The 24,107-nt window shown below is 47.0% G+C and overlaps 2 protein-coding genes across 2 annotated transcripts in view; both read right to left on the reverse strand.

Moving 5' to 3' along the window:
- The window catches only part of LOC146177873 (trypsin-2-like), a 197,047-nt gene that overhangs the window by 85,332 nt on the left and 87,608 nt on the right, over positions 1 to 24,107 (reverse strand). Inside the window, exon 4 of the mRNA XM_084581654.1 lies at positions 20,393 to 20,531. Within this exon, the coding sequence (XP_084437780.1) occupies positions 20,393 to 20,531 (139 nt within the window). The remainder of the gene's footprint in view (positions 1 to 20,392; positions 20,532 to 24,107) is intronic.
- Positions 3,612 to 14,740, reverse strand: LOC146177874 (uncharacterized). The gene is made up of 2 exons (XM_084581716.1): positions 14,518 to 14,740; positions 3,612 to 4,312 (listed from the first exon to the last, which is right to left on the reverse strand). The coding sequence occupies exons 1-2, from the start codon at positions 14,723 to 14,725 to the stop codon at positions 3,612 to 3,614; spliced, it is 909 nt and encodes a 302-aa protein (XP_084437842.1). The 5' UTR covers positions 14,726 to 14,740.

Raw genomic sequence — 24,107 nt, forward strand, 5'->3', positions numbered from 1 at the left:
GCGGACGCGATGAAACAAGCTGGTACGGCGGGTACGCTCCCAAGTCCTTCCCCACACAAACATGGCGAACACACGTTGAAATCTCTGCACATTCACACGAGAGCAATGCAGTACTTGTAAGAGGTACCTTATCTTGGTAACAAGAAATAAATTACAAATCGTAGCACGTGCAAACATAGACCAACCGAATCCTTTTAGTAAGTCGGCCTTCTCACGTACTTCTAAAACCTGCTGGTTCCAATATGACTCACTGTATCGTTAGTTTTCCAGTGGCACTCCTAAATACTTCACTGGGGTTGTTACCCAAGGCATGTTCACGAAATTTGCAGGGGTTGTGTGCCACTCTCCATGCCAGAAACCCAGACACTTATTCCAGTTCACCACACTACAACTAATAGAACAAAAGTCCTTGACCAATTTGACAACATTGCGAATGCTTTCGTAGTCGGTACAGAAAACGGCAATGTCATCGGCGTACGCAAGTATGCGGACCTCTGCTGCATGCAAACGAAAACCTCGGATACTGCTGCTTTCGATAATGCTCAGACAAAATGGTTCAATATACAAGCAGAAAAGCAATGGCGACAGGGGGCAGCCTTGACGCACAGAGCGTTGCACTTGGAGGCGCGCACCCACCTTCTTATTTACTATGAGGCGCGTCGTGCACCCTCTGTACGCCATTGCGACTCCTTTGCAAATAACTGAGCCCACAGTTGCATGCTCTAACATTGATAAGAAGACATCATGCGACACCTTGTCGAAAGCTTTCTCTAGGTCAAGCTGGAACATGGAAACACTCTCATGCAAGGCGTCGCAACACTCCAGCACACACCGTGCCTTGTGGATATTAGTATATATGGTTCGGCCTTTAATGCCGCAGGTCTGATGCGGTCCTACTAATTCTTCCATTACAGTTTGAAACCTCTTAGCAAGAATTTTCATGAAGATCTTATAATCTGTGTTCGTCAGGGATATTGGTCTGTATGCGGTAACTCGTTGAAGCTTGGCTTCGTCAACGTTTTTTGGTATTAAAATTGTATGGGCTGTTTAGAAAGACGGGGGAAGCATATCTTTGTCATAAACCTCATTAAATAATGTAGTCAAAACTGGGGCAAAATCGTCTTTGAATTGTTTATAAAGTGTGGCTGCAAGCCCGTCTGGTCCAGGAGATTTTCCAGGGTTGAGGTCTTCTATGGCTTTATTTCTTCGGAAATTGGCAGCTCTAAACGTTTTTTTGTTTCGTCATCCAGTCTTGGCATAAGAGAAAGGAAACTGGACTTGAATTGTTCTATTTTACCTTCTGTGTGACTAAAAAGTTCTGTGTAGTATTCATAAAAGGCCCTCTCTATATTCGATTTATCTGAATAGACTACACCTTTCCATTCTATTTTTGATATGTGATTCTTGCTGCCGTGCTTCTTTTCTAATCCAAGAGCACGTTTAGTGGGCATTTCGCCCGCTAACAGGCGCTGTGCCCTCGCCCTCACCATCGCACCTTGATATCTCTCCGTATGTATTGCCTCCAATTTCTGCTTGACGGAGCGGATTTCTTCCATGCACGAGCCCGGCTGCTTGCACTCATGCGTCAGTAGAAACGTGAGGTCGTTTCTAAGCGCCTTTTCTTTTACCTTTTCTTGCTGTTTTATAGTACACGATCGTTCAATCGCGTTCATCATTATTTCTTGCTTAAATATTTCCCATTTTTCCCCTTGAGATTCATTACTGGCAAATTGCATCTCATTTAAAGCTGACACTACTTGTTCCACAAAACTATCATCTTTCAGAAGCCTCTGTCACCCGTTAATAATTAAGGGGGTATTATTAACGATGCGCCCTTCACGGTACGCACACTCCCAGACACCGTTTGAGTGAGTGGGGGTAGCTGTTCCGGTCGCAAAGGAGATGCCCTCGACCTGCGAGGCAAGCTCAGCCGGAATTCAACTACCTTGTGGTGACAGAAGGGGGTGGTCGTTTGGTGCCCAGCGGTCGCCGGTTCAAACCAGAGAAAGGATCGGAGTCAGAAGTAACAAACAAAACACAATTTATGCACAGCAAGAGACGATACAAAGGAATACACAAGATCACCTGAAATACATAGACGAGAGGTTCACAGAATACAAACGCTAAGCATGCAATTACACAGGTATCCAATAACGTAGATGCTTTACAACAGATGAAACACGAGAGAGTTACATAAACAAACACCAAATTGTTCACCGGGCACTGTTGCAGTCCGACGCCTCAAGAGTCACGATGTGGCCGCCATATGAGACGAGCGCCGCTCCCTTGAAAGTCCGTGGGCTTGCCAGCAGCGGGTGATCCTCGGGAGTCCAGTCGAAACAGGCGAGCACGTCGCAAAACACTTGACGAACTGACTGACTGGCTGACTGATTCATCAAGCGACGCGGTCGCTTTAAATAGGGCGCGCCGCGTCTGTTTGTTAACATGCGCCAAAGCTAGTGCGCACACACACTTAGCTTCGCTGGTTATAGCGCGCTCTTCTCCTCCCGTTGAACCGCGCGTCGTCATTGGCCAGGCCCCATAGAACGTTCTCGAAAGGCCTGGCACATTCCAGGCCGATGAACCACCGTCCTCCCCGGGCAATGGGAAAGAGGGTCCCGGCAACGCGTACAAAGCTACGCGCTCTCCCGCGCGGGGAAGGGGCTTTTCTCTCCATGCTCTCCACGCGACGCCGCGCGCGCCTAGCGCTGTACCGGCTTGCTGAAAATGGGCGCCGATTTCGTGACAGCCACCCATTAAGTTTTCAATTTTCCCATACAAATTTGTTTCGTTTTTCATTTCTTTTTCCAATCCCAAAGACAACAAGACAGTAGTCACTAAACGGCACTGGTTGTACGCGGTATTCACAGCAGTATTGTATTAGTTCGGCAGATACGTATGCCCTATCCAAACGTGCGTGGTTTCTTCCCTGGAAATGAGTGAAAAGCCCTCCAGTAGCGTTTCCGATGCAATCGCCCACATCATCAAGATGGCATTACTCAATTATGTCACTCAGATAGGCAGTACTCGCATCTCGGAAAGGCGTAGTACTAGTCTGGTCTCGGGCCGTGCATACGCAGTTGAAATCACCAAGTAAAACGACCATACGTTCTGTGTCACAGTAATCGCCGATATTCTCAAAAAATTTTCGCCTTTCATCTGAATTAGTGCGCGCGTAAATACAGATAATGCGCCACTTCAAACCAGCTAATGTGATGTCACAGATAATCCAACGACCGCTATCAGTGGTCACAACGCTTTCCACAACCGCACCCAACGATTGGCGAATCAAAAGCATACAACCTGCCGACGTCCCTACCGCATGACACACGCAAACATCATATCGACTGCTGAAAGGGCGCACCATACAGTCGGTCTTGTCTTGACTCTCAATTTTGGTCTCCTGCACCGCTACAATATCTAGTTCCGGCTCTGTAACTAGTCGCAACAGTTGGTTTTGCCTCCTTCTGGAGGACAGACCCCTGATATTGAGCGTTGCCACTAGAATGCTCCTTTCAAACGACGCCATCGCTTAGCAAGACCAGGACGCCAGTATGGCGCTTACCTTTGCGCGCACAGCGCCGCGCCATGTAGTGCCGTCCCGCCATTGTTTAGGATTCCGGGTTGTCGCCGCGAGGAAGCGACGACGACCGTGTCCCTCTCGTGACGCGCTGCTTCTTCACATCAGCGACGCACCACTGACGTTCTAGATGCCGTAGTCGCTGCTCCTGGCTCTCTTTAGTCACCTCATGATGGCGCTGCTTAGCCGTCGCAAAATCAAAGTCCATAACTGTGATACTGTCTTTTCCAGTAGAGTTCAGGGCAACTTGCGGCGAACCGGTAGTACTGCTCGTAGTATCCGACTCTGGTGGACTAAGCTTTGATGCAGGAGTATCTTTTTCAGCGCATTCCTCTCCATTGCTCTGCACTGCGTCCGTTTGTTTATCAACCGCTGCGTTCGAGGCTGGCTTCTCCGCTTCATCCTCATCCATGTGCAGCTCGCTGTTATCGCCGAACGCTCCTCTTCCAGCAGCTCGGGCATACGATCTCGTGCATTCTGCCTCTTCGTGTCCAAAAGCGTGGCACTCATTGCATTTGAGTACACTGCAGTCACGCCGGATGTGGCCAGTCTTGTGGCAGCGCAGGCATATCGGCGGCCGCCCTTGGACGACGACTAAAACGGTGACGTTCCCGATACGCATCTGATGTGGTATGCGATCCAGGCTGTCGCCTTCACGAAGTATCAGCCGAACAACTCGGGTGGTCGAGTCAGCGTTTTGAAAACCGCCAGTCTTCCATTGGTGGCCAGATACTTCTTTCGCCCTCTGACGCCGGACAGGGCGGACGCGTCCACTTCGGCTCCCGACAAAAGAGCCTATTGCGGTGCCAACTTCCATCGGACCACCTTCAAATTACCAAGCGAAGATCGGAAGACGACAGGAGTCTGACAGTACCAACTTTTTGGTGAGCGGACCACCGATTTTTCGATTATCGCAGCACTTCCATCGACTACGCCGGCGTTAGTGGGCACGGCGAAAGCGCAGGGAGCCGAGCGCTCAAGATGTGTCCTGCTTTTCTGTTGCAGACCCTGTTGCTGTTAACCGCCGCTGCACAAAATTCACCCCCACGTGTCGACAATTCTATCGACGACGTGGCTACAAAAGAGTGCCTTCATCCTGGTATCTACGTCTACACCCCTTATTCGTCCGTCTACGTCGGAACCGTGACATCATCAGCTTCGACAGCTATAAATCCAACACTTCACCCCGGATTCATCAGTGGGCACGGCGAAAGCGCAGGGAGCCGAGCGCTCAAGATGTGACTTCACTCCGGATTCATCAGTGGGCACGGCGAAAGCGCAGGGAGCCGAGCGCTCAAGATGTGACTTCACCCCGGATTCATCAGTGGGCACGGCGAAAGCGCAGGGAGCCGAGCGCTCAAGATGTGTCCTGCTTTCCTGTTGCAGGTTAGTCCAATTTGGTCATGTAGAAGTGATGACAGGTTTTTGATTCTAGTGCCGTGCCCGCACATGGTTAGAACTGTTATATATGAGTTTGTCTATACATGCATGCTTTTATTATGTGGTGATGTGGAAGAGAACTCTGGTCCCCCAGTCGCTGAAATGTTAGAGTCCTTGTTACAAGGTCAACAAGCTATTAGAAATGATATAGCTGAGGTGAAAAAGATGGTGGATGAAACCGAAAGAAAATTGAACAACTTCAGTTTTTGCGTCACCAACCTTGTAGACAGTGTCAAAACAATATCTGCTAAAACAAATGATATAACATGTGTGCCTGTGTCACAAAAATTCAGGAACAAATAAAATGGCAGCATTCAAAATTAATAGATCTTGAGGACAGAAGCCGAAGAGCGAATCTTGTGGTTTTTGGAATAAAGAAAACATCGGACGAAACTGAAGCTAGTCTCCGGGAAAAGGTGCTAAATGATGTCTTTCGTGATAAACTTGGCGTGAGCTGTTCATTTGTAGCACGCATTCATCGCCTCGGTAAACAGTCTACACATCAGCATGTTATACTGTACTTCCAGGACTATTTAGAAAAGCAAGCGGTTTTGCATAATACTTTTAAGCTGAAGGGTACGAATATATACATTAAAAATGATTTCTCGGCCGATACTTTAAGGAAACGAAAACTTCTTTGGGAAACCGCTAAGAAGAAAAAAGCAAATGGCAAAAAGGTAGCATTGATAAACAACAGGCTTAAAATTGACAATAGGTTTTCATATGGGATGACGTTGTGAATAACCAAAGACCAGTCGAAGCGGTAGGCAGGGAGCTGTGTGATAAATAGCAATTTCCTTCCCCTTCCCCAGTGCAGAGTAGCAGGCCAGATTTGAATTATTCGGGCCAACCTCTCTGCCTTTTCCTATCAATAAATCTATCTATCTATCTATCTACAGCCTCCGACGCATGAGCTGCGCATGCTGTCACTAAACGCTAGAAGTATAGTGAACAAGGTTGATGAACTAGAAGCATTGCTTGTTTCTTACGATCCTGATATTTTAGCTATGACAGAAACTTGGCTACATGACGAGATTTGTGATGACGAAATAATCCCACCGGGTTACATCTTATTCAGGCGAGACCGTGGTTCACGTGGTGGGGGCGTTGCAGTTATCGTTAAATCTGACACCTGTGTGACCGTTCTGGACGAAATCCCTGAGCATGAAAGCTTATTGTTGAAAGTTTCATTGCATGGATTTTCTTTATTGTTATGCACTGTTTATCGTACACCCGATGCGTCCGAATTATTTCTTGAACAACTGAGTGAACATCTTTTAAATTTACGGAACAGAAATGTTATTCTAATCGGTGATTTTAATCTACCGCACATTGACTGGAAGCGCCCTGTGTATGGGAACTGCAAGAATGCTGACGCTTTACTGGACATTATGTATGGATTATGTATTGAACAAATCGTGACTGAATGTACCCGCGAAGATGCTGTGTTAGATCTTCTCTTTGTTAGCCAAATGCTGTGTAATAGTGTTATCAGCATCGAACCTGATATTTTCGATCACCGTTTAGTGTATTTTTCCTGGAAAACAAATCACGAGGCCCGCCCAAAATTATAAGACCATAAAAAAATAGTTTTGCCGCGCAAATGACACGGCCATCATTGATTACTTGGCAGATAATCTAGATAATAATATTGAGGAAGATGTGCATGGCTTATGGAATCGATTCACTAGTGCTATTCGATATTGTATTGAACATTTCGTGCCCACAAGACATGTAAAAAAAAAATCGAAAAAACCCATGGATTGACAGGGACATGATACACACCAGCCGAAAACTGAAACGCATAAGAAAAAGGGGCGAAAGGCAATCACAAAAGTTCCACGATTTAAAGCGCAGTTTAACTGAGAAGATTAAGATCGCAAGAAAGCGCTACTTCAACACAACACTTCCTCAATATTTAAAGAACGATTCATCTAAATTTTGGCGTTATCTCGCGCAAGGGAAGGACGATGTTAAGGAACTTAGGGTAAATGGTAAATTAGTAAAGGAAGGCAGAGAAATTGCGCAGGTTTTCAATGAGTACTTTCAAACTGTTTTCTCAACTCGCAGTGAGCAAAATTCCTTAAACTCAGAGATAAATTTTGAGGATGTACGTGTCATTTCGGCTGAAGGAGTCCTAACATTGTTACGCAACCTGGATGAAGAGAAAAGCCCAGGCCCAGATGCTCTTCAAAATTCATTCTTAAAACGCTACGCTCCGCAGATTGCACCTTTTCTGGCAAAGATTTTTCAAGTTTCTATCAGTACTGGTAAAGTACCCTCTGATTGGAATCGGGCACGTGTTATACCATTGCACAAAAAGGGAGATAAATTCACAGTGTCTAACTACAGACCTGTATCTATAACGTCCACATGTCGCAAGCTACTAGAGCATATTCTGGCTGGTTATATTTGGGATTACCTATCAGAAAACCACCTTTTATCGCCACATCAGCACGGGTTCAGGAAAGGAATCTCCACTGTCACGCAATTGGTAACCACTGTACACGAATTTGCTACGACACTTGATAACTCCGGTCAAGTTGACGTGCTATTGTTAGATTTTTGCAAAGCGTTTGATAAAGTTGAGCACGGAAAATTACTGTATAAGTTAAAATACATTGGCCTCCCGAGTTACCTTATATACTGGATAAGTTCATACCTTAATAACAGAGATCAATTCGTAGAAATTAATGGAAATTTTTCTGATGTCCTCACTGTAAGCTCCGGAGTGCCTCAAGGCAGTGTGTTAGGCCCTCTGCTTTTTTTATTATATATTGATGACTTAACCCAAGTAATTTCTGACTCTGTCTCCATTCGACTGTTTGCAGATGACTGTATTATTTATAAAAGCATTACCTCAGATAACGACCACGCGCTATTGCAGCAATCTATTTTTGCCATAGAACAGTGGTGTAAAGACTGGTGTATGGAACTTAACACGCAAAAAACGGTGCTTCTTAGAGTAACTCGTAAAAAGAATTTCAGTTCATTTCAGTATCGCTTACACAACTGTCTCATTTCCGAAGTTTCTAGTTATAAATATCTTGGCGTTACTATTACCAATAATCTCTCCTGGAGTGCTCACATTTCAAATATTTGTTCATCAGCTTTTAAGAAACTTTGTTTTATCAGACATAAACTCAGAGATACTCCATTCAATCTTATACTTTTGGCTTACACCACATATATCAGGTCTAAACTTGAGTATGCTTCCATCCCCCCCTTCCTCCTTCTGGGACCCTCACACTAAAAAAAGACATTTATCGAAAGCGGTGAGGTTCATCTTTAATAAATATCAAAGAACAGACTCTCCTACTAACCTCATCACCGCCAACAGCATTCCGCTCCTAGAAACTCGCAGGAAAATGACTCGTTTACTCTTTTTGTATAAAATTTTAAACAACCAAATAAACCTCAGTCCTCCACCGTGTGTGAAAGTTCCCAACACTAGGCGGACACGTCATCACCATAGTCACTCACTGCAGCCAATTTATGCAAAATCTAAATCCTTTATGCATAGTTTTTATCCAAGGACAATTTCTGAATGGAACACTCTCCCAGAAAGCTTAATTCAGTCTCCAGACTTTGACCAGGCTCTACAGCAACATCTGTTTGGTTGACAGTAGGGTCGGAGTTTTTTAGGACATGTATTGTTACTTTGATGTCGCACAAAGGTTTTTCATGTTTTCCCTTTTTTTTTTCTCTCCGGCTGTTGGTCAACACATTTCATGTCATTACATTGCCTCTGTTTGTTAGTTTTGTGGGTGCTTTGTGTGATTTATTGCGTTTCTTGTGCGCTGTATATATGTATGCCACTCCTGCTAGGACCGGAATACTGGTCTGCAGTATCTTGAAATAAATAATAGCGCGGCAGCGGAGGAGCGAGTGGGACCGAGAGCACCCTGCGGCTGGCGGCAGCCACCGCGGGGGCGAGGATCTAGACAAAGGAGGTCCGTCCGGGCCAACATTTCGCTCAAGAATGGACGGCACCCAAGGCCAAGATCTATCGATGGACACCACACCGTGCCCGAACCTGCCTCCACCCGATGGAGAAACAGGCGGAACGCCGGCTGCCAACACCAGCGAGACCACCGATACGAATTCCACGGAAAACACTCTTGGCGCATACTTGGGGATGGTTTACCGGTGGTGGGTGAAGCATGGAAGGCGAGTGGACAACCGTAGTTTCGAGACTATGGCAGAAAAAAGCGAAAAAACGGGAGCGTCAGGCCAAGATTCGAGAATACGACAGCAAACACTCAAGTGGGCGAGACGGCGACGACGGCGCCACCAGCCAAGACGGCCGCTGCGGCGGTACATGAATCCAAGATGGCGAGCTGCGCGGAGAGCAGCCGGGGAGGCCGCGCAGGCAGCGCTACCGTGCAAGATTCCAGCCAACGTCACGACACAGCTGATGCGCCTGTTCCGAGAGGACCTGGACCCGGCGCGGAGGAGGGAGCGCGAAATTCGAACCGTTTTAAAGGCGGAGAGGCGGAGTGGCGACTCATGCGCGCGAAACCACTACCGATGAATGACGCTAAGGTGATATTCAGACCCCATCAGGGTCTGGTGGTGAAGAACTTCACAACACCTCAAGCAGCCAAGGCTATAGCGCAAGCCTGCGGAGATCCACAGAATTTTTGTCTGAAAGACTTGTTGGTCCGCCTCCGACCGAGATCCAACATCATCGTCATCCAGCACCCAAGACATGCAGATGGCGGAGCGCATGATGAGCATCCGAAGCTTGAATTTCGAGGGAAAAGACCATCCCGTCAACGCTTTCATGACTACACCGGAAGAGTACCTCAAAGGGGTGGCCCACGGCATCAACCCCGGGGCCACGGAGAAAGAATTAAGGGAGAACCTGTTCGTCATGACTCGGGGCGTGAAAATTATCGCGGCCAGAGCAATGGGAAAGTCCAAGTCGGCCCTCATTGTCTTTGAGGGGCGAATCGTACCGAAGTGGGTGTACTACTATGGGGGAGAGATCCCATGCGATTCGTACAAGCCAACGAAGCAATTCTGCTACAGCTGCCGAAAGCCAGGACACCGAACAGACGTATGCCCGAATCCGTCTATCAGGGCATGCAGAAGATGCAACAATCAGGATCCGGAGGAAAGTCACGAGTGCGAACCACAATGCGCTCTTTGTGGAGGAGCACATGACACATGAGACTGGAGCCACCGGCTGCCGAAGCAAGCTCAAGGAAATCCCAAAGAAGACAAAGGGACATCCAAAGTCACGTCAGAGCCACCTAGAAACGAGGGGCATCATGAAGAAGCATCAGAGGTGGTTCAGTTCGGACGGGGAGGAGGAAACATCGCGTGAGCGGTCCAGGTCCCAGTCCAGGTCGGAGGCCAACGCGGAACCCAAGAAGCCAGCGAAGAAAAGCAAGCCAGGCGCCTGGGAGAAGAAGAAAGAAGAGAAGAAAGAAGACCTTGATCAGGTGAGCTGGCCAGCATTGCCCTCCCAAAAACAGCTAGATGAGGAAAGAATAGAAATTCTAGCCGAGCTAAAAGGGATAAGAAAGGAGAACGCAATGATTAAGCAACGATTAGATCAGATGCAGAACCAAATTAACATTACACAAAACAAGTTCGAAAAATCCACACCATCGGTAAATCAGACACTCCCTTTGACTGCCGAAGACGTAGGAAGAATAGTAGAGGAAAAGCTAGCACAGCTGCTCCCACACATCATTGAGCAAATCACAAAGAAAGCCATGGAACAAGTCACAGGCTATATAGAGCAAAAGTTTCAGGCGATGCAAATGGAGATGACCAAACTGATTAGGAAGCAAACAGCCACCATAGTAAGAGAAAGGGCTGAGAAGCCGTATCACAGGCCCGGACTGACCAGCTTGCAATCTGAGACCGATCATGACTAGACACCAGAAGGCGAAGCAAGACCGCCGTGAGATTTGGCAGTGGAATTGTAGAAGCATCAGACGCAAGAAGGGGATGCTGTCACAGCTGCTGGCCTCACAAGCCGAACCACCGGCTGTGATAGCCCTACAGGAGTTTGGCAGTTCCCCTTCAATTAGCGGGTACGAGGTCTTTGCTGCCGATGACGAGAGCTGGAAGGTGGCGACAATGGTGAAGAAGACCATTACAAGTCGGCATGACCAATTTAAAGGGATTGAAACACCCCATATCCTTGTGGAGGTGGTCCAAAAGAGTAACAAAAAAACAGGGCACTTTTATCCTAAATGTATACAGCCCCCCCCCCCCTCCCAACGAAAGATCGACTTCGACAGGCTTCTCCGAGAAACAATAAAATTGGTAAGAGGAAATCAGCTAATTATAATAGGCTACTTTATTGCAAAAGACCTGGCCTGGGGATACACGCGACAGGACCAGAGAGGCCGCATTATTGGAGAGCTAATAGACAGACATGAATTAACACTGGTAACGGACTCGGGAGTGCCCACGAGAACGGGCAACAGTGTGAGCAAGGACACTACCCCGGACCTTACGATGGTCAAGAACTGTGGCGATGTTGAGTGGATAAACACGCTTAACGATCTGGGCAGTGATCACTATATAGTGAGCACGACCATCCACACCTACAAGATCAGGCGTCAGGTTGGCGCAGCCAGGATTGCCAACTGGCACATGTTCAGAGAAGCGCGGGAGGAGGACCAAGGCGAGATTGAGGATCTTGATAGCTGGTGCGGGGCGCTGCGGAAAAACAAGCAGAAATTTACGCAAGACCTGACACGCACAAATGAGACACCAGAAATAGACGCCCATCTACTCCACCTGTGGGAAGCGAGAAGGGGACTGTTAAGAAGATGGAAGAAACAGAGGCACAATCGAAAGCTTAGGATGAAAATCGTGGAGATTACAAAGAAGGCGGCGGAGTACGCTGAACAACTGACGAGAGCCAACTGGGGCAAATTCTGCGACTCTCTGCAGGGGACGCTCAGCACTTCCAAGACATGGCGTTTTCTAAAAGCCATCACGGACCCCACCAAAACCAAGCGAGAGGGGCAGAAGTCGCTGGAGCGGTTGCTACACACATTCCCAGGCACGAAGGAAGATGTGATTAAGGCCGTCCACGACAAATGCTACGGAGTAGAGCTAGAGGATTCATATCCATACGCAGAAGATTACAAAGGAAACCCAAATCCGAAAATGGACGAGCCGATCACGGAGGAAGAAGTCCGGACGGCAATAGCAATTGCCACTCAAAACACAGCGGCTGGTGACGACAAGATCACTAATGGCATAATTGGGAACATGAGCAACAGCAATATCAAGGCACTGGCGCATTTCATGAACAAGCATTGGGAAGCAGGAACGGTGCCCGCGCAGTGGAAACACTCGGTGGTCATCATGATCCAGAAACCCGGGAAAAAATTGGCAATAGAGAATTTGCGGCCCATTTCTTTAACTTCGTGCCTGGGAAAGATTTTCGAGAGGGTTGTCAATAATAGACTGAAAAATTACTTAGAGGATAGCGCTCAGATGCCGGACACCATGTTTGGCTTCAGAGAAAAGCTATCAGCCCAGGACGTTCTCCTGCAGATCAAAGAGGTCTTGACGGGTATCCCACGTTCGGCAGTGGACATTAAAGGTGCATTTGATAATGTTAGTCACAAGGCGATCTTAGATGGTCTGGCAGACACGAATTGTGGAACCAGAGTCTACGAGTACGTTAGGAGCATTTTGAGTAACCGGACGGCCGAAATCAAGATTGGCAATATAGAAACAGAGACCTTCTCCCTGCCCAACAAAGGGACACCTCAAGGAGCAGTCATTTCGCCCACGCTGTTCAACGTGGCTATGATTGGCCTGGGTCGAGAAGGTGGAGGGCATACAGCACGCTATGTATGCTGATGACGTCACCATCTGGACGACCACAGGATCACTCGGGGAGCAGGAAGAGAAATTGCAAGAAGCAGCATCTGTCATCGAAGAATATCTAAAGCAGAGGGGTTTGGAGTGCTGATCAAGAAAATCAGAACTGATTAGATTCTGGCGAGGGAAGGGCAACCGCTCTGCTCCCACAGATCAAGGCCACAAGCTCGAGATCCGGCTGCAAGGGGAGACAGTACCCGAAAAGACAACAGTGAGGATCCTGGGGATGTGGTTCCAATCGAATCAAAGGTGTCAACACACACTTAATCTGCTCAAGACCTCGACCCAGCAGGTCGCCCGAATGATAGCACGGGTGACCTGCAAATAGATGGGGATGAAGGAGCCCGACACATTCGAACTTGTCCGGAGCCTCGTTATTAGCAGAGTAGCGTATGCTCTACAATACTTCAATATGACCAAAGGAGAGGAAGACAGAGTGGACGCCATCATCAAAATGGCTATCAAGACCGCACTCAAGCTCCCCAAGAACACACCGAACCACAAGCTAGCAGCTCTGGGTCTGCACAATACAATACAAGAATTAGCAGAAGCCCAATTGAAGTCAGAGCTAAACAGACTTCTACAAACGAGGACGGAAAGACGGGTGTTGGAAAGACTGGGATATAGCACACACCTACAGGCTTATAACAAGACAAGAGAGGTATCGCGGGAAGTCAGAAATTGGTACCGAGTTCGGCCCATAACAAGAAACATGGACCCCCGCCTACACCCGGGAAGGAGGCAGGCAAGGGCAGAGTATTATGAAAAAACATTCAGCCAACAAGACACGTCAAGGTTCACCGACGTAGCCTTATACGAAACCAACGCAAAGAGGGCGATAGCCACGGTCACAGACTGCGAAGGCAGGAGATAGTTAGCGCCTCGATCCAAAACTGTACAGTCACGGAGGCAGAGGAAGTGGCTATCGCACTGGCCATTAGGCAAGGCGGAGAAACGGGAGACTCTCAATCCGCGTGCAGAAATTTTCAACGGGGTAAATTATCTAAGGTAGCGCACCAAATCCTTTCTTCCACAAGCGAACCAACAAAACAATACACTCAAACACTAGTGTGGATTCCAGGGCATGCAGGGATTACGGGGAATTTGTACGCAGACAGGATAGCACGAGGACATGCAACCTACCGTGCACCCAACAGTCTTGCGACAGAGGACCTGATTCCGCTTGACTCCGACTACACCACAATACTACAACACTACAGAGGCTTGCGGAAAGTATATCCGGAGCCGCATAAAAAGCTCAGCAACGAGGAGGCCATAGACCTGAGGCGGCTACAGACGGGCACCTTCATTAATTTACACATATTACACATGATGCATCCCACGACATTCAGAGACGAGTGCCCGTGGTGCGGGAAAACCCCTACCCTGTACCACATAACATGGGAATGCAGCTCACATCAGCTACAAAAAATTGAAAACCCACATGAAAGACAGTGGGAGGCTTTGCTGGCCAGCTCTGACCCGGAGGCTCAGCTCTACCTGGTCACAAGAGCTCGCAAACTGGCGAAAGCCAGTGGTGCCCTGGACTGGGGGCTCCAACCGCTCGTCAGCCTCGGTTGAAGAGGCGAAGAAAAAGATCCCCGAGCAGTTAATAAAGTTCATTCACTCACTCACTTTCACTTCGCCGTATACGGCAAACGCGCGTTTCAAAGTATCGTTGCTCACGCTGAACGCGCACCAGTGCACTTTAAGTCTTACTTCTTGCCTTTCGGGGTCAAAAAGCATGCACGTTTTTCCTTTAACAAGGATGTGCCCTGAGCCAAGTAACTTTATCTTTGCCTCTTCGGTTCGAAAGTTGACTAACCAGACATGAGACATCTGGTATGCGCCGATACCCCCCCCCCCCCCCCTGTTCGATGACACCGGCGTCTTTCATCGGTTGGCAGAAATCTTCTACCCTGTAAGGCCTTCCACTGATGTCGCAGTGAAGAACAAGCATAGTTTTATGTCCTTCCCGGCAGGCAGCGGTGGCAATACAATCCTGTGGCAGTACAATCCGGTGGCAGTACAATACAGCGAGGGACAGATACTGCAATTGGCGCGCAATTTGAAAGTACCAGACTAAAATAGTCAAGTCACTCAATTAAGGTGACGTCAAGGATGTGACGTCACCCATTTGCTGTTAGCTATGAGGACCAAGCGGTAACGAGTGCGCTTCAACGCCGCTGGGCGGCGCTTCTTGCCTTCCGCGAGTGGCGGTGGTGGTGGTGAAATACTTCATGCAATGTTGGAAGCCTTAAGTGATTACATCCTAATGACGGGTCGGCTCTTGGCTACGTGTTGGGGTCGGGAGCTGGTGCTTCCCAGCTACTCCCAAAGCCCAGTCCGACAGCCGGTTATGAACGGCCGGGTCAGAGCTGGACACCGCAGCCTTTCATCGCTCGACGTCGGAGAGTTGTCAAGTGGCTGGAGGGTGGAATTCCGAGCTTTTGATTATATTGTGTTCAAATTCAGCTTTAGGTGCCTCAAACAGGGTGCATTGTGGCGAGAACAGTCGTGGATGGATCAAAGCTAAAAAAGCAGGGGATGGGAATGTACGGGACTGAAGCTGGCGCCACGTCACCTGTTTGAGCTTAGTCAGAAATTTATGAGGAGTAGGGTAGATGGTTCGTTGATCGCGGTAATGGAGAGATATTCGCGAACGCATGATATCGTATCACGAAATCTGGTTGGTTGGTTTATGGGGTTTAACGTCCCAAAAGCGACTAAGGCTATGAGAGACGCCGTAGTGGAGTCCGGCGTGTCTCATAGCCTGAGTCGCTTTGGAACATTAAAGCCCAGAAACCAACCAACCAGATTTCGTGATACGATGCCATGAGCTTGTGAGTGTCTTTCCAGGCAGAAGCAGTCCCTGCTCGGCTGACGTATCCTCGAGCAAAGAATGAGCTGCTCGTTGCCTGGGTGACCCGTATGAGCGGGCACCCATGTTAATTGAATGGGGTGTTCGGGTGGGGGAGGGAGGCGAGAAACCGGAAGGCTGGGCCAGAGATCCGACCACGGGCGAAGTTCCGCACGGCGGATTTAGAATCGCTAAAGATGGTGGTGGCTCGGGTAGTAGATATGGCGAGGGCAACCGCTGCCTCTTTCGCCTCCGGGGAAGTGGAAGCAAGAATTGTACCGGCCGCGACCAGTTGCAAAGAGTTGGAGACAGCGCTGAGAGCGAACGCAGGGCTGCAGGGGTATGAGACAACGTCTACGTAAACGGACTCTGGCTGGAAGCCATAGTGCTTGTGAAGACCTTCTGCACGTGCCTTGCGGCGAGAAACATGGTGCTCTGGGTGCATGTTCTTAGGTAGGAGATGCACCTTAAGAACGCGGTGTATCGCAGGTGGAAGTGTATGTTGTGTAAAGCAGTGACCGGGAGGTGAGAGATGGATGCGAGCAAGGATGTTGCGGCCAGTGAGCATAGATCATGGGCATCCATAACTCCCTGGCTGAGCTCACGGAAGCCCACCGCGAGTGACAGCTGCTGCGGCTTTCCTTTCCTGCAAACGAATTATAGAACGCTGGTGAATGTAGACGCGCTCGACGTGGAAGCCAAGGAGAGTTTAGCTGCTGGCGAACGGCGCAGAAGACTGGAGAAATTAACTTCTTCTGAACCCGAGGTAGTCACTGCTTTTCGCTACGTATATCCAAGCATAGCAGAGCTAAGCCATCTTTCATTATGTTTATGATCTTATGCAGATTGTAAAGGCATTACCGAATCGAAGCAGTCGGTTCGTGACCTTGTATTTCTCAAAAACATACCCGATGACTATGCAGTTCCACACATAGAATTTTCGACCCCAAGCTCATTCACGTAAACGTGAAATTAGACAGTAAAAAAGCCAGGCACTCCCGGGAGACATTTCGTAATCTTATAGCTGCCGACGATGAGTCCATTCTTGATAATGTTCACTTCTTTTCTGAAGTGGAATACAGTGCAGATGTCTCGCATCTTTGGAATAAGTTCAAAGCTTTAATTCTATAATGCATTAGTAGTTTTCTTCCACTACGTCATAGGACGGCAAAGCCTCGCAATCCGTTGATTAACCGCGATATAATTCATTTAAAACTCCGTATTAGACGTTGACGGAAAAGGAGGGGAAACGGTACCACTGAATTGGGTGCCCTTAAGGACGATCTGCTTTATAAATTAAGGAATGCACGCAGCGAGTTTTACGGTCAAACGTTAACAAATTTCTTAAAAGAATCGTCCCAAACAAAAAAAAAGCGTGTAGCAGCTGAAAATAATGGTAGCATAATTGGCAACCTCACTAATATTGCTAATGAATTCAGCAGTAGCTTCCAGCTCGCCCTTGCTGGACTACTCTTTTCGCATGTGTGAGTCCCGAACGTTGTCCAGTTCCCGTCTGCTGCTGCAACGCCCGACCTAAGCTTAGTCGTCAGGGGATATTTTCACTCTTGCTAAATATAAAAGTAAAGTCGTCACACGGCACCGACGGCATACCTAACGCATTTCTTAAAATATATTCTGAAATACTGTCGCATTATCTGTTTCCTATATTTATTGCATCACTTGAGCAATGTTCTTCACCAACCGACTGGATAACAGCTAGAGTAATTCCGATATCCAAATCGAGCAATAAATTTAATGCCACAAATTACAGACCAATTTCTTGATCATGTACTTGCTGTAAGATACTAGAACACGTAATAGCCCATCACATATCTTATCACATCGAATCTAAAAGCTTTTTCGTCGCCTATCAACACGGCTTAATAAAACGGTGTCAACCATCAAGCAACCTTTATCGGTTATTCATGACTTTGTTTCAGCCGTTGACGGTGGCGAGCAGATTGACACCATATTTCTTGACCTATCAAAGGATTTCGACCTCGCGTCGCACCCTTTGTTTATTGATAGAGCTAAACAAGCTGGGGATCAATTTGACTAGATGGTTACAGGAATATTTAGGCAATAGGGCCCAATTTGTGGAATGTTGGGGAGTTAGATCTGCTTATAGTGATGCATTGACTGGGGTTACTCAGACATCTGTGCTTGGTCAACAGGATAGTTAAGCGCTAGGTCCGTTGTTATATTTAATTTATGTAAATACCATATAGCAGAAAATTTCGATGACAAAGTAAGTGTGAAATTTTTTGCCGACGATTGTGTCTTGTACAATGTTATACACAGTGCTTCACAACAAATTGTGTTAAATAAAAGCCTTTGTAAACTTGCGGACGGGTGTGAGGAGAGCGGTATGAAGATTAATTTTGCAAAAACTGTATCTATGTCAATAACAAGAAAGAAAAAGCCCCTTGGTTACAAATATCACATACAGGAGCAGTTTATTAATTCTGTTTCATCTGTTAAGTAGCTAGTCTTAGTGATTACAGACAGCTTCAAATAGGACACCCACATTGACCACATTATACCACGAAGGCATTTAATAAGCTTCGGCGAAAATTAAAAGGTGCTACTCCTGGTGTCAAACGTGAAGCATGCCGCTTTCCAGTCAGACCAGTTCTTGAGCATGCCTCGATAGTTTGGGATCCAAGCACATTATCAAACTAGAGTGCATTCAGCGTCTTTCAGCCAGATTTACTTTTTCTGATTACCGTTCAACGTCTTCTAACACTCTGAGCCAGCTTAAGTTAGAACCTCTTAAAGTACGCCATTAGATCTCTAGGCTGAAATTCTTTAACACGCTGTATAACAACAAATCTGGTTTGTCACGTGATACCAATATTTTTGCTGCCCTTCAGAGATCTAGTAGACCGAGCCACTCCAAAGTAGTACGCCCTATTTCGCCAGGACCAAACTTTACCAAAATTCATATTTACCCCTCACAATACATCAGTGGAACCGTTTGCCTCCATTTATTGCTGACTGCTGTAATGAAAATATGTTCGATGAACTGTTATTGCTAAACATGTAATCCCTCTCCTGCTGGGGCAGCGCTGCTGCCTGCAGTATTTGGAAACAAATAAATAAATGTGTGCGTCAGCGCTAGTCACTATGTCAGTTAGGCTTCAAGCCCGACCTAACCAGATCGCCCGTCGTACGCAGCCGCACCAGCATCGAGCTCTCACTTTAGCAACAGATTAAAATTCTTGTAGACATATACACGAATACAGGAGCTCGATTCTGAGCAGCATACAACTGTTCTCTGAACTTCGGTGAACGTGGTTGCTCGGCGTGACGATCTGCGGTTCTTCCATGAGCACAAAACGATCAGATGGAGCCTCAAAGCTTTCCGATTGTAGGCAAAATTTTACGTTATAAGTGTAATTCAGTGTGTTTTTGTTCAGTCCCCAAAAATGGCATCATGACACAAAGATATGATCTGCAGCAGACATAGGCCACTGACCATGGCACGAAATCCTTTTTTGGACGAACCCGCGTTTTGACAAGTAAGGTTGAGATGCGAAGTTTAAAATAAAAGTCTTTGCGCTCAAGTTGCACCTTCTTTATTACACTGTTTTATAGGACTTTTGACGTCTGTCTTCAGCATAGACCATAAACGTATTGTGAGGAACAGCATATATGAGGAAATAGAATGTGCCGGCAACTTGGTTGCGATCTGATTGGCCTTCCCATAGCGCGGGCTGTGATATCGAAAAGAAATGCATCCCCCATTTTATGAATACAACACTACTGAAAAAAAAAGCATTATAACTAGCTGACGCGCGAAATTGTTGAAGCTTCTTCATCACAGGGCTTAGGGAAGGTTGCTTCAGCATCCCTTCCATTTCACTGCCTAAAAAAAAATCCTCTTCATTTGAGGTTTTATTTGATTTCACCTGAATTTGATGCACCCTTCACATGTTGCTCTTTTTTGTTCTAGCCGTGTTAATTGTTGGCGTTCATCTATCGTGCCGCTAATCTTTTCACAGCTTTCTTGCCTTCCGATGTTCTAACATATTTGCGCCCTCAACCTTGATTTTCCATCCTTTTTTCCACGACTCATTGTTGCCTTAGCCATGATTCCTTTCTTACCTTTTGAGGTCCTGGACAACGTGTGGTTACTAGGGCGTTCGCGCGCCCTGACTGTCACATTACATTAATTATTCCGCTGGTGGCCTTTCACCTGGCTTGTGCATACAAGTGCGAGTTTCAGTTTCTTCAAATAAAGTTGAAAGTTGAGTCCTCTGTCCTATCTCCGACTTTTTTTCTGGTTGTGTGCGCGTTGCTGATACATGTTGATTACAAAAGTGGTGTCCGCGGCGAAGTGAGGCAGGCAGTGCGCGTTTCCTTTCCTAAAAGCCAACCAGTTTTCATTTCGGAGAAGGCGCATATTCCATTCTCTCAGAGCTGAACCGCTAAGCAAGACTATGCCAAACAGTGCTTTCACGCGTATTAATTGGTTTTAGCGGTATTGAAGCCCAGCTAAGTTTTGACAGTTCCACATATAGAAAGATCGCCTTCCAATGAAGGGTTTGAGTGCCTCCTGGCAGTTTGTAATGAGCGATCATAGCGGTCAGAATGTGACGCACTAGGATACGCGCCTGAATAAAGGACAGATTTCGGTACTTTACCATCAGGATGGCGACGTCGTTGCGAAGCATGGACATGTCGAACTTGGGGTGCCTTAGGAAGCGTGCCACTCGCTTGAAGGGTCCCTGCAAGCCTCTCTTTCCGTAGTAGACCTTTATGTTCGCTATTGGGTCCTGCTTTCTGCAAGAAGAGTTACCACAGACTTATCGGATGGGATAATTGAGTAGGGTGGTGACATTGGAAAAAGCAACAAGTCAAGAGACTAAAATTGCCCAAAATTGAACGCTATTGGGGCTGACGTGAGCCTGCAAAATGACAAAGCAACTTGGCAGCGGCGACAAAACAAGCCCGCTCGATCATCCGTCTACAATTCCCGAACATAGCCTCCTATATGTTCTGCCATGTGCTCTGGCGTGGCCGCTCAAATATGTCGTCTAAAATTCCAGGTTGCGAGTACCGCTTCAGGAGTAGCGTCCGAAACAAGGAGTTCGTCGTGGGGAAGCGATTTTTAACGAGACGCTCACATCACCAGACTGCCGTTTCATACGCCGCAATTCGACTTGCTTGGCGATGTGCGCCTGCCATTCTCGGCATGTGATGCGCGTTACTCACTGTTGAGAACCTCACTTAATCATTCATAGCGTTGAGCATCTATAGTTTTGTCGCTCGATCCGATGTGGCGCTTGCAACCTGACAACTCACCAACCAACTCGGGTTACCTAAATCTCGGCGGAATAGGTGGTCCAGAAGCGCCACGAGACGCACTGAGTTGAGGAGCAGCACCAGTACCGGAGGTATTTTGAGGCGGAAACTTCATTACGCCAGACAGCGCGAGTTTTCAACGTCAGTGTCGGTGGATGGATGGATGGATGGATGGATGGATGGATGGATGGAATATAGGAGCGTCCCCTTTGAAACGGTGTGATAGCAGTAGCTATCATGCTCATTTTTCTTCCTATATCTTAATCATTGTGTTAGATTGGTTAACTATACCATCATTCTATTTATTGAATTTTTATTTTTACATTACTAACATTATGTCACTTCTCTGCTTTTAAGCCACCAATCTTCCAGTCGTTTTTCGCTAGTTTCCACCGCCGGTTTATTCACCCGGCCAGCGGTATCTCTAAACCCCAGAGCTTCAGGAACAGTGACTGCGCCTGCATCAACTTCCGGGTGGATACCATTACATTCGAGTATAATATGGTCAATTGTTTAACTGGAGTTACCACATACAGCAGATGCGTCATCTCCATTGTTAAATTTCTTTTTGTAGCTGCGTGCTCTAAGGCACCCTGATCTAGCTTCAAAAAGTAGGGCACTGCCTCTTGAGTTATCAAAGAAATCTTCCTTCCTGATCTGCATTTTCCACTTTCGGTATATTTCCACACTGTTTCTTTTCCATCGAATTTGTCCAATTTTTACCTTCTGTGTTTTTCACCTGTTTGTTAACGTTATTTAATGCTCTTAAGGCTCTTTGGGTGCCTGAAAGAGTGCCACCTCGGGCCTGTCCTTTCATGTCGGAGGGTGACATTAGAATCAGCCTGCCTTGACATTTGAATTCACATTACTTCTATGCCAACTTGGGTCACTCGTTTCAAAAAGGACATCAGAATCATTTGCATTCACGGTGCACGCAAGCACGTTCACACAGTTTGATTAAAGCGGGACTTCAAACGTGGGCTGGCAGCTCACGCTATCGCTGAGCTGCACGTAGCGCCCTGCTTTGATTGAGGAATAATGCAGCAGGCAGAAGAAGCGTCCAATTCAGGTCTAGCCACAGCTAAACCACAGATATTTTTTTTTCTATGGTGGCGCTTAGCACAAGGGCTTATTTTTGATGCTTATATCATGATAGAGCATTATTTATATTCGTGTGTTTCGGATTCTGGTCTCAAGAGCACTGCAGAGCGACATCGTCTCTTTACGGGCGCGTAGCGGCGGCTGCAGCAACGGATAAAACACTCCTTCCCAGTAAGTGCATCATTATACTCTTCCTGCCATAGTAAAATGCAGACAATAATAAATATAGCAGAAAAAGCTAATCTGCGGTTTCTACTGCGAATGCGTGAGTCGGTTCGGTACATTACTGTAACCCCGTCAGCTGAGTTCCTGATCATGCAAGTAGGGCCCGTATTCCGAGTTTGCGTCTTTATCGAAAGTGTCGCTATCTCCCCGACCTCGAGTCATCCAAATGGTAGAAGCGCAGGAACCGGAAAAGTGGCTTCCGCTTCTTCTGTGTCCACCAGTCAGATGACTCGAAGTCACGTGAGATAGCGATACTTCGATAAAGACACAAACTCGGAATACGGGCCCAGGGATTGTTCTTAGCGACGCTCCTTTGTCAAACGAGGCAACATACCACTAGAGTCTGCATCAGTGCTCTAGCAGACAACGAATAACGCTGTGTTAAGAAATGAAGTGATTTCGACAAAAAGAAGCGGCAAACAATCTCCTGCTTCCTTACCGCTGAACTAAGCAAAACAGGCGCATTTGAATGATGCCGTGTTTTATTGCTCTCCCAGGTCGGGATATTTCAGCTCGCGTGCAATTTCTTCGTATAGGAACGCCAGAAGAATCGGCGAAAAGTATAGTTCCCTAAACAACGTGCTGCCACCAGGAGCGCACACTAGGCTGCTATTTGCCGCAGTGCGGGCGTGCCGACGACGCACCATTCTTTTTTCCGCCGTGGCCTCAAACGGGGCCACCGGCACCCTTTGATCTAAGCACCAGGCATGGATAATACAGGAGGCTATGGCCCGCTGTGTTCGGCTTCAAGTCGTCGAAAAAACATCTGGAGTTGTAGACAAACTGGTCAAAAGAAACCAGAATTGTTTGGGACAATGTAGAAGTAGTCCCGTTTGGCTACAATTATTCCTGATATATCTGGATGAATTGCGATAGAAAAGAAAGTGGTAAAGCCTCGTCTTGGCGACACTAAACAGTAACAAAAGAATAAAAGAACACAGTGTCATTCTGTTCACTATAATGTGATGATGCTGCATGCCAGTGGTTATTGACAGCGAAAAATAAAGGTAGTTCGCGGCATTAACATGTGACCCATTTCCGCAGTATGCTCCCGTGCGTAGATGTTGAAGAAGAAGGGTTTCTTAATTTTTTTTTTACTCGAGATGAACAAACACGTAGACGATGATGCCGGGTAATGCGTAGAATGATCCCGCACCCACGACCACTGAAATATTTGTTTGTTTCATATATTATGTTTTGTCTACGCTCGATCAAGCAGGTCCTGTTTACATTTTTTTGATGCGCCTGAGTAGTGAACCACCTCGACCGAAAATCTTCGCGACCACAATGCGCGGTTTGAGTGTTCTAAATAACGCTGCAATGATTTAGTGTATACGTAATATAGACATATTGTTCGAACTGCTTCTTTATTGCTAGAACCCAATATCACCAGCCCTAAATTAAAACAGTTTGAAGGGTAGTTGTCAAGCATTGATTCCTACTCTTTACATTTCTTTCATAAACCTTGTCTTCGAATGCGGTGGCATTTTCTTCACCCTAATCAATTGAATTTATTTCAAGCGATTTGCCATCGTGGCACAAGTGATGAAAAATTGATTTCGGAAGCGAGCACAAACAGCGCACACGTTGATGGGCTCCTACCAGTAACCCCTTTTACATTAATTGTCGGCATCGCTCTTGGTCGGTTAACGTCTCAAAGAGGCTATGAGAGACGGCGTATTGCGCAAATGTCAACCATCTGGGGTTCTTTAACATGCACTGATATCG

Source organism: Amblyomma maculatum, chromosome 10 (genome assembly GCF_055883805.1).
Source record: "Amblyomma maculatum isolate TAMU_Amacu chromosome 10, ASM5588380v1, whole genome shotgun sequence".
Classification (NCBI taxonomy): Eukaryota; Metazoa; Arthropoda; class Arachnida; order Ixodida; family Ixodidae; genus Amblyomma; species Amblyomma maculatum.